Source organism: Pteropus alecto, unplaced genomic scaffold, assembly GCF_000325575.1.
Source record: "Pteropus alecto unplaced genomic scaffold, ASM32557v1 scaffold5, whole genome shotgun sequence".
NCBI classification, from domain to species: Eukaryota; Metazoa; Chordata; class Mammalia; order Chiroptera; family Pteropodidae; genus Pteropus; species Pteropus alecto.
This window is the reverse complement of record NW_006441953.1, coordinates 7282893-7299173: the sequence shown is the minus strand read 5'-3', so window position 1 is coordinate 7299173 and position 16281 is coordinate 7282893. Positions and strand designations below refer to the sequence as shown.

Sequence of the window (16281 nt, the reverse complement as noted above, 5' to 3'; positions counted from 1 at the left end):
ATATAAATGATTCTCCATGTGTAAAGGCTAAATAGAAAAATGTAAGAGGTAAAAGTTAAAGCCCCTCCTTTTTCTTCTCTACAATTCCACAACTTTCCCCAGAGGTAATCACTGTTGGTGACAAAGACCCTCTCCTTGACCAAACTTTGGTCAGGCTCCTATAAGCCTCACTAAGCCCCATCCTTGGGCATGTTCTCCAACAGACCAGTTTTAGCAAGAATCTTGTCAAGTTGGTTTAGCCAGAATCCCCCACTGACACAGAGAAGAGGCATGAGAACTACACAAATTGACTAAATATTAAACCAAGTTGTATTCAGACCCTGCAATGTGCCCCTACGAAACATAGAGAAGAAAGGAAAATTTCAGCTGAGATTACTAACAAACTGTTTACCCATCCCTTAATGCAGCATACCCATATCATGAAAGGAAAACAGGAAAACAAAATCTTGAAGCTGTACCCTACACAATACAAACCTAACCTTTCGTTCCCCATGGCCAGACCACAGGGAACTTGCAGAACAAAGGCTGACATGCGTTTAATGCTGCATACCCATACCATAAAAAAAACAGAACAAAACAGGAACTTTAAGCTGTAATTCATAGAAACTACAAACCACATATAAAGTCTCATTCTCTGGCTCTCAGAGGAGATCATGTCTCTGTGTTACTGCTTCTCTAATAAACTTTACTTCTGTCTCTAACTCTGGCTTGTGCTTGAATTCTTTCCTGCATGAAGTCAAGGACCCTCTATCTTGGGAATAGGGCTTGAGTCCCCACTCAGGGAGATTCATCCCATCCTGCATCACCACTATCGGTACCTGATCAAATTCTTCATCCTCTACCATACTCCAGGTATCATTTGATCACCCTCATCTGCCTTCAGCAATAATCCTGTTAGCAAAGAATTTCCCTACCCTCTTAGTCATTTTCCATTCACCAAATACTCCCACTGTTTCTCAGATATAAATCCCCACTTTTTCTTGTTGTATTTGGAGTTGAGCCCAATCTCTCTCATCCGCTGCAAAACTGCACTATTGTGGTCCCCTGAATAAAGTCTACTCTCCTCTTCTTCAACAAATGTCATCAATAACTTTTCCTTTAACAATGGTTTGGTGTGTCTCCTTCTAGACTTTCTCTAAATATTACCATCTTTATATATGAGTTAAATTCTATGCTAGAGTCTGTATAAAGCTAAAGACAGTTGATGTGCCAGGCTCCTCAAAACTGACAATAATAATAATAAATCCTCATCATAAAGTACTTATCATTTAATGTGCAGTTTCTACTCTACTACAGAGGAATCATTTTAAGAGGCATCCACTAGACATGAGGAAATGCAGAGAGAAGGCAGAGTGGCCAGATAAAACTCTCAGGGCTTTCTCAAGTGTTTGCATGACTAACAATCGCCTGGGGGGCTTCCTTAAAATGCAGACTCATGGACTCCACCCCCCAGAGATTTTAGACCTACTAAATCTGAGGTAAGGATGTGAGAATTTGCATTTTTAATAAGCCCCAAGGTTATATGAAATTGCAGGTGTGAGGACCACATAAAGAGTAGCTGGGCTCTTGTGAACCCTCCTTGGCTTTCACGGCACTTAAATGTCTGCATATGATCATTTTTAATTCCAGATTTTAGTGCTGAGTCAAGGGTTACTGCCTCAAATGATACTCAGTATCAGGTCAAAAAGATGACTAAGGCTTCTTTCATCACGTATCTTTCCTAAATACAATTTTAATCACTCTGCACCCTTGCATAAAATCCCTTAGCCTTCAACATCTTATATGAAGTAGAAAGAATAGAGCCTACACTTGAAAAGAAGGGGATTCTAAATTCAATTCAGCCACTTAGTAGCTCAGAGATTGAAAATAAGTCATAGGACAGACCACCCTCTGCTTCCGTTTTCTCAAGAATTAGGTGGCAATAACATCTATGTTGTAAGGTAACATAAAGATTAAACAGAACAAAGTGCTAAACTCAGCGCATGTCTAGGAACAACTCACTTCTGTAGCTTTATCACTTACTGTTCCCTGAAGCAGGAACTTGAGCCCCAGGCGAATGAGATTGGTGTCATTAAAGTGATTTCTTTATCCACTTCTGCCTAACAAATCCTGTCATCCCCTCAAGGTCCAGCTCAAAAGCCATTTCCTCTTCCTGTGGGTCATGATGGTCTACTGCAAAGAGCACAGGCTTTGCCTTCAGAACCACGTTGGACTCCCAGCTATACCAGCTACTGTGATCTCTGACGGGCAGATGGTTCAGGAAGAAATGAGTTGTGAGAAAAAGAAGGGAACAAGCTTGGTGCGTGGGGGGCGGGCCGGGGTAGGAAGGAACCGGGGCTCTAGTTAGAAGACTACAGAAGAGAAAATATCAATATGGGAGAGATCTGTTTGAGCTTCAGAGTAAAAGGAAGATGGCCATTGGTAGAAAGATGTATAACAACCACACACTGGGGTCTGTTAACAAGATCAGGCTGCTTCCAGAGCTATGTCACAATTTAGATTAAATATCTTTATTACTATTAATAAAACAAAGATGCAATTTCCATTCAAGATTCCATTCAAGATTAAGAGAATCCTGAGCTCCATGTTCAAAAACAACATATGTATTTCCATGTACCAAAAACAAAAGAGAAAGCGGCACGGTGGCATGAGAGGACCCCAAGGTCTCCCCTTGAGGTTGCACCAAGTCGGAAAGCTATAATTCAATATAGGATTCCCTACTCGACACAAAAAATAGGTCTGAGACATCACGCAGAGACATCTGAAGGTGTAACCGCACACAGATTTCGCTTTCTTAAGGTAACTTTTTCTCTGATTCAAGCTGGCTTTGCCTAATTTACTGGCACTGTGACGGGTCTTTTCTGCTGGTATCCTTCCACGTTTGTATGTCTACTCCCTTAATCATTAAGCCTTAGGACATATGGTTCTGGCCAGTGTCAAATCTTTTAAGAATAAAGCAGCAGGTCTATGGACTATGAGAACAAAAAGTTTTAATGTAGGGAGGAGGCAAGAAAATAAAAATGTTAATCAAGCTACATTCAGAGACTGCAATATGCTGATCAGCCCTGCAGCCAGGCCAGCAGTTTTGAACAAAGGAGGATTTCTGCTGGGATTGCTAACAACTCATTTCCCCTCGCCTGTGGAAGGGGAAACAGGAACAACAGAGTCTTTAAGTGGAGCCCCACACAAATAAATTCATTCATTCCCTATGGCTAAAACCCTGAGGAATCTATGGATTAAAGGCTGGGACCGGCCAGCAGGCCTTTCAGACTACAGACTTTTCCCCTTCCCCTTCCTCACTGTATGTCCATATCAAAAGAAATGGGTAAACAAAGTCTTTAAACTGTAAATCGCAGGAACTAAAGAATGATATGTAAATTGAATTCTCTGAACACTGGGGATCCCTCTCACTCTCTGCCTCTGAGAGGAGCCCATGCTCTGTGGAGTGTTACCCCTTTTCTAAATTTACTTTTGACCCTAACTTTGGCGTGTGTGTTGAATTCTTTCTACACTCTCCGCTAAAGGACCCTCTTCTCTCAGTGCAGGGCTTGGTGTCCCCCCACCTCGGAGAAATTTATCCTCTCCTGCATCAGTTTCATGAGAACAATAAGTTTCAGTTAAACTAAGGATAACGTCTTGGCCTCAGGTGTGGTTCAGCCCCAGACCCATCACAGAGGAACAGCTCAACTGACCAGTCTGGAGGACACCATAGCTGATTCCAGAACCAGACATGACCATCAATTACCCCAGCCCCATCCAGTCAGCAGCACCCATGACCCAACTCCCTTAGTTTCCATGATTAATAAATTTTCCCCTCAAGACACCTGGGAAGCCAAGCCTTTCAGCTCACCAGAGTCTCTGCGACGTGGCAATTCTCTAAAATAAACCTCTACTTTCTTTGCTGCAAAACGTCTCTCACTGGATGACTTAGATGCTCACAGGCAGATGTACCTCTTTGCTCTGGTAACGAAGGTGGGGAAGGATGCAGGATGGGGAAGGACAAGGACAGAGACAGCAGCTGCACACAGCCCTGTGCTTGCCCGGGCCCTAGCTGACAGGATAGCAATGAAGGGCTGGGGTGCAAAAATATCATCGAGCTCCAAAGCCCCCCAGCGTCAGAGGAAGAGCAGAACCCAGGACATGGGAACTCACTCCCTGGCTCTTGCTTTCTCTCACTCATGTAATCTTCCTTATATTCCCCTCTTCATTCCAAAGCATAAAAGAAACTGCAAAAGCTCATCCTGGGAAGCAGTTTTCTCAGCCTGTTGAGCTCTTGCTTCTAGGCGTGTCCCATGTTTGGCTCAAATAAACTCTAATAAACTCTTAGAAATTTTTTTCTACATGTTCAGACATTCTTAAGTCAAGACTAAATAAATTCTAAAATACATTCTTTAACACGTGTTCATTCATATAACTGTATGAGAGTCCTGATTTTTTACCTGTCTCTAAAAATTATCTTTTAACAGTCCAGAACAGAAGTAACAGAGTTTGTCTCTTTTGGAGTAGGAGAGATCAAAAGAAGCCCAGGGCAAAATCAAGCCAAGCCTTCCAGTGATCGGATGACTTGCTCTGTGACATCTCCAACATCACTGCAACATCTCAGGACAAGGACCTTACAGTATAATTTAATAACTGATTCTGGGCTTGGCTCACAGAAGCCCAGTTGGAGATAATATAAAATTACTAGCTAAAATGGGTAAGTATAGAATGGAGGATAAACTGCTATTAATAGTCTGCAATCCAAAATTCTAATATATGAGAAATATAATGCTCAGGAAGAACCAACAGATGTATTTTTAAGGTTAATTCCACTTGTGGAAGATAAAAATCAGAGAGTCATCCAAATCTGAATTTAACATTGATTATATTTAGGGTCTTCAAAGAGAGTAAAGAGAGAATTTGCTTCTAGGAAATGAACAAGAAATTATCATACTAAAACTGGCAGAAATGAAAAATTAGTTACTGCGATCAACTAATTAAGAGTCCTAGAATTAAAAAAAAAAATCTACGTACACATAAATTCTCCCACCTTAATAAATCCTAAATTGGATGAGTTCAATAGAAAAAAAATTTTTTTAGACTATATTTCACCCAGGTGCAGCACAGAAAAATATAGAACCTTTCAGAATACAAAAAAAACAACTAATTCTCATACAGTGCTGTCAAGAATGTAAAATGATACAACCATCAGGAAAACGTTTGGCAGATTCTTATAGAGTTAAACATACAGCTTCCATGTGACCCAGCAATCCTGCTCATAGTGATTTACCCTAGAGAAATGAAAACACGTTCACACAACCTGCATAAATGTTATTTCATTTCTTCCTACTCCCTGGGAGAAGGAAGGGACTTGGTCTGGTTCATCGCTGTATCTACAGCACCTGGAATAATACCTGACATATAATACAGGGGCTCAAAAAATATATATTAAATAAATGTATGAATATCTTCAAGGTGTTAAAAGAAAGTAACTATCAACCTGTTGGAGGAGGCGCTACCTGACGGAGGAAATTGGATGCTTAGACAACTTTGTTAGAGGAAGGAGAATTTATTGCTGGCAGAGTGTGTAAGGCTTTAAACAGCACAAAAGCACAAATTGGTCCTGGTTAGATTTCTTACAGCTTGTATACCTCTGCGGTGCCCATGCAAGGGGCGCATGATTCCTTTGTCTGAGGTTCTATGTACATTTTGTGACTCAGGATGGGGAGGAGGAGTTTTGGTGGGGAATGTAAGGGGGAATTCCCACACCACCAGTTCTATCTATTTACAGATTGTTCCTCTAGTAGGTGTTTCCAGAAGGCCATTTAAAGATCTATAGGGTGTGGTTAATCTATAACTGGCTGAGTCGGTCATTTCTGCAAGCCCTTCCCTTCACATTTTTCAGATGCCTCCTCTCCTCTCTTAAATCTAGAACTCAGGAAAATTACTTTAGGTTGAAGGAAATGAAGAGATTTTCAGATATACAGAGATCATAGCTTCTTTATCACAGATCTTTGTTAAGGAACTTTTTCAGAAAGAAGGAAACTAAACCCAGATGGAAGCAGAATGCAAAAAACACTGTGTCTGGGCTGAACTGTGTCCCCTCAACCCCGAATTCACACGTTGAAGTCCTAATTCCCAGTACCTCAGGACATGACTGTATTTTAAAGAGGTAATTAAGATAAATGAGATACAGCCATTATGGAAAACAGTCGGGAGGTTTCTCAAAAAATTAAAAACGGATATACCTTTTGACTCAGCAATTGCACTTCCGGGTATTTATCCAAAGAAAACCAAAACAATAATTTGAAAAGATCTATGCACTCTTATGTTCACTGCAGCTCTATTCCCAATAGCCAAGATATGGAAGCAACCTAAATGCCCATCAACAGAAGATTGGATAAAGAAGTCATGATTCATATATACAATGGAATATTACTCAGACATTAAAAAAATGAAATCCTACCATTTGCAATGACATGGATGGACCTAGAGGTTATTATGTTGAGTGAAATAAGTCAGAGAAAGATAAATACCATATGATTTCACTTACATGCAGAATCTAAAGAACAAAAAAGAACAAACTAATTAAAAACAGACTCACAAATATAGAGGACAACCTGGTGACAGCCAGAGGGGAGGGCGATTGGGGAGCTGGGAGAAAGGGGTAAAGGTTAAAGAAGTACAAATTAATAGTTGATAGATGGCCACGGGGATGAGGAGCATGGCATAGGGAATGCAGTGAGCAGTAATATAATGGCTAGGTGGAGAGCCAGAGGAGAGAGAGAGCAATTAGAGGAACTGTTTTATAAACTATGTAAATGTCTAACCAATGTGCTGTATACACGAAACAATAAAATAAAATTTTAAAAAAAGATAAAATGAGGTCATGAGTATGAGCCCTAATCCAATATGGCTGGTGACTCTATAAAAAGAGGAGATTTGAACAGACGTGTATGTCCCTTCACAGAGAAAGACCACGTGAGGACACGATGAGAAGACGACCATCTCCAAGCCAAGGAGAGAGGCCTCAGAAGAAACCAACACTGCAGAAACCTTTACCTCCAATCTCTCTCTGGCTTCCAGAATTTTAAGAAAATAAATCTGTTTAAGCCACCTAGTCTGAGGTACTTTGGTATGGAAGCCCCAGGAAACTAATACGAACACCAAAGCTGTAAAATACGTCCGTAAAAAAACTACTTATTTTAAACCTTTTTTTTTTTAATATGTTAAAATGAGTGGGAAAATGCTAATCAATATTTGGTATGTTATATTCAATGGATTCCTAGAACATGTGAATAGCTTTGTCATGTTCAGGAGGAGGACAAAGATGATGAAAACCTTAAGACTTTGCTAGAAAAGTTATAATAATAATTAAATATGTGTTTATGTTAAACAGTTAAAGGAAACCACACAATCTGCTGTTTCTAAAGAGGTAAAAAAGAAAGAATAGAATAAACTCTTTCATGGAAAGTAGAAAAAAAAGAAGCAAAACTTAAAAAAAATAAAGATGAGGAAAAGAAAATGTAAAAGTCATTGCGGAAACTTGGAGAATAGAGAAAATAAGCATTCACAATCCCGCCAATCTGATTTTTTTTATGCTAGCCTTTCTGTAGCCTTTCTATGTTTGTATAATCATATAAGCTATTGAGAGCTGATCACTAATGTTTTATAAGATTTACTTACTTCATTAAAAACTTCTCATAAAATAATTTAAATAGCTCTATAACTACTTATCTTACGGGTATACCAGAATTAACCACCTATTGTTAGACATTTCCACTTTATACATTACTTCTACATTTTTTTCCTTGTTAGAAAGGGATGCATGATCATTTTAGAAAATCTATAAATCAAAGACTTGCAAAAGAAAATGAAAGTCACCAATAATGCCATCGTCTAAAATTATTACAGTTAATGATGATGTATACCTTCCAGTTTATTTTCTATGAATTGTGAACACAACTGAATAATTTTTTACCATTACAGCTAAACTGATTCTAAACATCTTTGTACATAAATCTTTGATTTTTTTTCTTTTGGGTAGGCAGCATAAAATAGTAATGACTGGATCATAAAATAGTAATAATTTTAGAATCCTGAAAACATATTTTCAAACTTCTCTGGGGAATATTTTCTTTGCTTTGTGTTGTTTTACTCAATACAACCCCAGAATCATAGTAGTCTGAGCCCCAACAAGCTAATCTTGTTGTTTCAGAGTCAAACTACAAGGTACATTTGGGCATCTCTGGAGCAACAAGCTTCCTGTGGGAGGCTCACTCCCAGACAGGCCACAGGTATCTCAGCTCAGTACTTCCTCAATTGAGCTCTTTCTTGTTCCTCCATAGACCTGTGCCTCTGATGAATTCACACCACTAATTACCAGTCATTAGAACTAGAGGCCTGAGAGTTACACTAAACAACTAATATTCCATAAAATCAACTGGTAGACCAGTAATTACAACTGAACTGTCACTGAGACCTACTGATTCTATTTCACACTGAGCTAGCTCTCAAATCCAACCTGTCTCCTCTAGCTCCACCTCCACTATCCTAGCTCAGATCCTCACCATCTTATCTAGATCACTGTAGTAGCTTCCTAACTGGCTTCTCCCACCAATCCATTCCAAATTAAGATCTATTCCAATCTTCTAAAATCACATAAGGTGAAACTATTTCTAGATTTAAGACCTCTATTTGTTCTCCTTTGCAAAGAAAATCAATTCCAAACAAAATTTTCCATGAGCTGATTCCTCATTTTATCATCTCTAGCACCACCTCTATATTCCAGAGATGTGGAAGGTATTTCAGTTCCTTGAATATGGCACACTGATGAATGCTTCCTTGCCTTTGCACTCATTCCCACCTTTGCCTGGAAAGCCCTGCCCAATGTACCTATGTTGCATGGCTAAGTCTTACTCATAACTCTCTCATCGTTCCACAATAACACCTACCGAATTATAGGTACTAGCTCTCTTTTGATGACTCTTCTGACTTCTAGATTTATATTTTAAATCTGCCTAATGAAAATTGCATTTTATAGCACACACTAGGCAGTTATTTATCTTAATTAATACTTGTAGTCTCTCTCTGGTACTACGTGAATCATCACTGCTAAAATAAATTTTTTTTTGATCTGGGTGATCCAAGAAGAGTAGTTAATTCACATGATCAAAACAGAACAGAACAAAAACAGAAGTAATGCATACATCAGTGGCTAGCAACAAACAATAATTTCCACATACTGAGTGTAGTGTCTCAGCCGTCTTTCTCTCAGCCAGGCCACATGAATACCCCTTCTGAGCACTTGGCATTTAAGTCAGTCATTCTTTCATTCTCTGGACTGACCTCAGCAGGACTCCTGAAATTATATTCTTTCAAATATATATTTCTTTCATTCTTCCTTCCTTTAGTCTCTCCCTCCTTCTCTCTTACTTTCCTTTCTTCATTTCAATAAGAAAATGCTTTTGAGAGTAAATAATGAAGGATCACAATCTAGAGAGAAGATAGTAAACTAATATGCTTGTCCTTACAAAATATTTGAGTATACTGGCTTAAAAATACATTATTTATAATTAATAAATGAGAAGTCAGAAGAGTTCACCAAAAGAGAATAACTATATATAGCAGTTTGATTTTTTTTTTTTTTAGCAGAGAAGCAAAAAGAAATCATGAAAGCTTGGAGCTCAGTGTGACGTTCTACACAAAATCACGATGCACCACAGGATGGAAAACTAATGAACCCAAGAACAAGCTTCAAAGCAAAACATTATCTAACCAAGATTTTACTTCCTTGGTTCACACATTCCATAGAACTCTGTATTAAGTGGTACATTAAAGAGGGTTTAAAATGATTGAGTTTTTATTCATTTTTTTATGCTTATATTTTACCCATTTTCTTCAACACTTCTTCTGCATTCTCATTTCTTCTGTGTTAAATTTTGCTCACTATAGCTTTGAACAGTGTTCTCAATGAGAGCCTATGTGTGGGTAGTAAACTCTCAGTCTATGTTAATAAATTCAACAACTTCTGTCCTTTTCACTGTTGAGTTTAATCTGTTCACATCTGTTATTTCACATAAATTTGGATATCTGCCATCTTATTTTGTGCTATTTATCCCAATTTTCCTTTCCTTCTTTCTTCTTTTTGTCTTCTGATAACTTAATAGTTTGTTGTCGTTTTTTTTCCCATGCTCCTTTTCTCTCTCCACTGGTTTGGAAATACATGTGTATTTGTTTCTCTATCCTTTAACGTTTGCCTTGTACATTCTGAGACATTCTTACTTGGCCGAGAGTGTAAGAATGTCTTCATGCTGAGCCATGATAAGAGTCTTAGACTTTATCGACAACAATTAAGGAATCATTTCTGCCTTATTTTTTAGAACCCCCAAATTATCATCATGACTACTGTTTTATATAGTAATTGTTTCTTAGAGACATCTGTAAAATTTCTGTTTTGCTCTCCATTTTTTCTTACATCCTGTTTTCTTATGTATTCAATTTTATTCTTCCAGAGAAGAACTTTCAATAAGGCTCTTTTCGTCTCTCAGACTTTATTTTGTTGAAATGATAGTTTATTGGATATAGAATTCCAGGTTGATTGTTATTTCCAATTAAAACCTTGAAGATATTCCTTTGCCTTCTGGCCTCTATTTAGCACATCTTTTGTAAATTTAAGGTTTTCTGTAAATTTAAAGATTTTCTTCTATCTTTCTGCTTCTGGGGTTCTGCAGTTTTATCACAGTATGTCGGGTATAGATTTAATTTAATTTTTCCTGTTTAGAACTCATAAAACTTCTATATTCTAAGGATTTATTTGAGAAGGGCACTCATGGAAGAGGAGAGGAGTGGCCTGAATCCCAGTGTGACTGGAGGGCATCCATGCAGAGGGGCAGCTGGCATGGGGTCTTAGAGCCTGCACATAGCGAGGAGGGTGACCACACAGTGGAGGGAGTTAGTGTGGGTGGCAGAGCCTGGATGGGATGAAGAGGCCATCTGCATGGAGGGTAGGGCTCAGAACAAGGTGTTCGAGCCCAAACTGGGTGAGGAAGGCATCTATGTAGGGGAAGTAGTGGTGACAGAGATGACAGACTGCCACACATAGGAAAACTGATTAAATCAGCAAATACATTAAAAACGATAGAAGCCAAATTTATCCTGTTAAAGGAGGGAGCTACAATATAGCCTGAGAGGAAACAAGAATGAACTCTGTAGTATTGTAATGGAAGTACTAGTATGAATTCATAGCTTTTAAAATGTAAAAATATAAGCAAATACAAATAAGTAAAACAAAATAAATATAAAACTTTTCAAAGATGCAAACATTTAATGTATATGTGTATATATTTTTAATTTTACATATTTGTATTTTTATGCCTCTGTATGTGTATGTACGTATATATATATATCCTCTTTTTGAAGGAGACAGAGAGCAGTAACACTCCCAACAATGAGCATATCTAGTGTCCAGGTCTTGCTTCTAAATACCATTCTTATCCAAAAGGAACCAGGGCTCCTTGGAGAAATGGCTAATTCCAGGACTGAGGAACAGGAAGGACAAGATGAGCCTGAAGCAGCATCTCATTGTACCAGAAAGCAAGGAAGTGCTCAATGAAGGATGGGAAGCATATCAAAAGGATGCAGAAGTAAGCCTGAAGAGAATCTCAATGGTCAAAGCTGGAACAACTTGAACATTAAAATAAATAATAATACTAACAGATCTGTTGAAAATACTAACAGATCTGTTGATAAAACAGGAAACCGTGAGTTCATCCTGATACAATTAAATAAATACCTAAATTTAAAGTTTGATAAGGAACAAAATATTTACAGTTTTAATATACCTTCACACAAAAGCAATACCAAAGGAAAAATAGTAACTTCAAAGGGAAGAAGTCTGGTAGACACCACCTTAATTAAATGATTATGTAATTAATGTTATCATTAATGAGGCAAAGCAAAATCATACAATGAGAGAATACATGCAACATTTATGTGATATTCCTGATAATGATGTATAATCTGAATCAAGCTATAAGGAAACGCAAACAAATCCAAACACTGATATTCTACAAAATAACTGTAATATTCAAAGGAATGAAATCACTGAAAATCAAGAAAAGAATGTGATTGTTTCAGATTGAAGGAGACATGACAACTATTTAACTGTGATTCGGAACTTTTTGTAACCAAGAACATTATCAGGGAAAAGGCAAAATTTGATGGTGTCTAGGAATTAGATGGTAGTAATGTAGCAATGTTAATTTTCCGATTTCGATGGTCATTTGGTGGTTAAGTTGGAGAATGTTCTCATGTCTGTGGGGGAATGCCATCATTTCAATAACTTATCCTCAAATAGTTCAGAAACAAAACTTTCTTCCTACTGCATTTACAATTCTTCTGTAAGTTTGTGACTGTTTCAAGCTAAAATAATAGGTTTAGCCAAACACTAAAATGATCATTTATAGAGAAGTTAATGGGGGATAAGGGGGCGGTGGGAAGGCGTTGTCAAACATTACATAAAACTTTTTTCACATGCAATAGGAAAACATAGTTACTTAGGGAGTTGAAAAAAATTTTTAAATAAGAAAAACACAAACTCATGCATCCTTCACAAATTCTTGTTTAGAAACTCCAAGAATGCTGGCATTCCTCTGATTTGTTAAGTAAAGTTTAAAAGAAGAACTACCATACTTATCCTATGACAACCCTTTCTTAGAGACACATTATTAAAAGACTATTCTGAAAATCTTACACAAACCCACCAAACATGCAGAGCTGAATTATTTCGAGACTAACTCACCCAAACTCAGCTCCTCCTTTCAATTTGCATCCCATCTATGCCCCATCTTGAGAAGTCTGTCAGATATTAATACAGTTAGGGGATTTACATTTTCCAGAACAGCATCAGTTATTTGTAAAATAAACTTACCTATTCAGTCAAATAAGAATAATACTGCTTCTCTTGGATATTAATAAATGATAAATTATTTTCAGCTTTAAAGCCTTGTAGAGACTATACTCCCGCTACATGTCATTTAACTAAAAATACATCAGAGAATGTGACTGAAACATTTTTTAAAATTTTTTATCCCTATAAAATAGAGTAGCCTTTTGAGAGCCAACTTTACATTCTAGATGCATTAATAAAATGTCAAGTACCAAGAAAGAGAAAGTATGGCCTAAAAAGAAATCCAGCTCAGCCGAAAATGAAAAAGCAGCAGCAGCATTACCTCAAAAAGGAAACAATTTCTTGACATGGGGTGAAGAAGATGATACTGACGTATAATGGACAAAGCAGGAACTAGCATAATTTGCATAATGACCATAAATCAGAAAGTAACAGTTTTAAATCTCCTGGTTGAAAAGCAACAGTTATACACTGATACAGAAAAATAAAGAAAAACAGAGTACTTCTAATTACAAGCCTTTATAGGACAACTTTAATTGCTCTGTTACAAAAGCACTCCATGTGACACTAGTCTCAGTATGAGGCTTTCAACAATAATATGGTGCTACAATTTGTCCTTTCAACTCCATTATTGCTTTGTTCAGGGATTGCTCAATTGTATTCCACAGATATCATTAGATCATATAATTTACTTTAAAAAGATTAAGACACAAGCTAGAAATTAGATAAGGAAAAGCAACAGACTTGAGCCCTAACAACCTTTGGCTGTTCAATCAAATTCCTGTTGAAAGGAAGAATTTTTATCACATATCAAAAATATTCAAAATAATGCAGCTCCAGGTCTGAAAACAATTCCAAAAATGTAGTTGTAATATTTTGCAGTCAATACAATTATTATTTACTTTTCTAAAGACAATATTTATTTTAGATACCTATGGTCTAATGTATATATAAACACATTAGAATATGTATACACACATTTATTTAAATTTGTGTGTATATTTATAGTTATGACTTTTCTATATCGCAGAAGTACCTGAAGATCTTAGCATGATAAAGGTGGCAGTTTCATTTTGGGAAACAAATAGTCACTGTATAAAGGATACACATCTGGATTTCTTTAGCAAGCACACATTTCGAGCTATTACACATTGTTTGGTAGTCATGGAAGTGACTGCTCCCCTGAGTAACGGAAGCTATACAGCTGTCCACAAAAGAAACGTCCAAACCTGTAGAGAGTTTTTACAAGTTTATTTGAGCCAAACTTACAACATATGCCAGGGGAGCAAGATGTCAAATGCTCCCGAAAGTAACAGTTTTGTCACTTCTTTTATGTAGCATGGAAGTGGGAGAAGCAAGGACAATTAAGCAAGAATTACAGGATAGTTAAGATTATGTGCTCTCCTGAGGGTGGTTATGGCTTATTTCAAAGGTGTGTTAACCTAGATGCACAGAAGCAATGGACAGGGCTTGTGTGAGACAAGATAAACCTTTTACTAAAGAAGTTATGTGCCTGGGATATGACTACCCACCATGACCTGCCCGGTTAGGAATTTAGATCACCCTGTGAGGTCACTTTCCACAGAATGCCTTTTTTCATCCACATAGCAGACCCCTTTTCCCTGGAGATTTGCATGTGCAGAAAATCATAAATAAAACTGCAGTATAAAATGCCTGAAAATATAGTCATTCAGTCAACAATGAATTCAACTATTATTTGCTGAGCACCTACTAAGTGCTGAGTAACCAGACTCTTACAAACTTCTGCCACCAATGTAGCCATATTTCTGTTTTCTAATTGTTAAAGGGAAGAAGCCTTTCTGTGTACCCGCTAAAGCCAACATATTTCTCCTGAGCTCTAGATTGCATATTCTCCTGCCACAATTGTAAACCTCACTTTCCTGACTATTTTCTTCAATCTGATCTTTCCTATCAGCCGGTAAACATGCTCAAGCCTCTCCTATCTTCTTTCCATCCCCGCCTCCTTTTCTATTCTTAGCTATGTGGACAAAAAGAGATTCTATGGAAGTGGAAGTAACCTCACAGGATGATCTGATCATAAATTGATAACATGGTGGGTGGTCATACCCCAGGCCTATAATTTCTTTAGTAAAAGGTTATCTTTGCCTTTAACAAGCCCTGTCTATTGTTCCTGTGCATCTAGGTTAACACACCTTTGAAATAAGCCGTAACCACCCTCAAGAGAGCATATAATCTTGTTAACTATCCTGTACTTTCTCTCACTTCCATGCTGCATAAAAGAAGCTACAACACTCTTATTCTTGGGAGCACTTGAGATCTTGCTCCTTGGAACATGTCAGTTTGACTCGAATTCTTTTAAAAATTCTCTACCAGTTTGGACGTTTCTTACATCAACAATGCTGGTAATAGTTTGTTTCTTGATCTGGGTTCTAATAATATGGATATGTTCACTTTGTGAAAATTCATTAAACTTATGGACAATGCACTCCCAATAAGTATGTAATTCTTCAAGTTTTTCAACTAAATCTGAACTGGACTCAAATTGAGATTTAAATTCCCCTTTGTGAGACTTCTTTACAATGGGCTTAGGACAAGAATAATGAGAGTAAGTATAACAGAGAGCTCTAGAAAAAGAAATAATTAGGAAGGAAAACTTTACATGGGAGGTTCTTTTCAGTAAGAACTCATGCCAATTTTTCTCTTCTAATCTAAGCCAACTATTGTCCAGAATTATCTCGAAGGAAGAGAACCGAGACTTCGGATGTCTAGCCAGATGTCTTCCAGAGAACCACATGGGGTAGCACAGTTGGCAACTCTGCTCAAGTCCTGCAAACCAATGAATAAAATGCTTTAAATTTATTACACCGCAGGCATATTTAATGACATAATTACAGTTTCTTTTAAAAATTCCTTGTAAAATACTATGTTCTACTCAAATATATGCAAAATAAAAGACTTCAACTGAAAGCCAGATGATTTAAAGTGGACTTCAACAGGTATTTCTTCACTCTGCCATTTCCAATGAGTTTATAATTATATATTTCATTTTCAACTCTTTCTGAAAATACACTGTATGTATTCTTAGCTTATGTCTGCCTCTTACCTCTGCTTTTTAACCTTACACCTTACTGCCCACATCACTGGTTCAGTCATTATTTTGGAGTATCAGCCTCATGGCCTGACATTCACTTGGCCACCACACCTCGACACGTAAGACATTGCAGATCAAAATTGGCCATAATAAAGACTCAAAGGGGGAAAAAAATAAAAACTAAAAAAAATCATCGCTACTCTCTCACCTCTGAAAATAACTATATAGCAGAACATATCTATGGTAAGATGCTCTTTTTGGTCTATTGGCATCCAAAAATTTTTTTTAGGGGGAAAAAAGAAAACTGACATGAAGATCT

The 16281-nt window shown here is 37.4% G+C and overlaps 1 protein-coding gene across 1 annotated transcript in view; it reads right to left on the bottom strand.

Annotated features, from left to right (window-relative positions):
* The window catches only part of MCUB (mitochondrial calcium uniporter dominant negative beta subunit), a 33022-nt gene extending 17331 nt beyond the window's left edge, over nt 1-15691 (bottom strand). The window contains exon 1 of the mRNA XM_006918912.3: nt 15531-15691. Coding sequence (XP_006918974.2) covers nt 15531-15665 — 135 coding nt within the window. The 5' untranslated portion in view covers nt 15666-15691. The remainder of the gene's footprint in view (nt 1-15530) is intronic.
* Nucleotides 15692-16281: the final 590 nt, after the last annotated feature.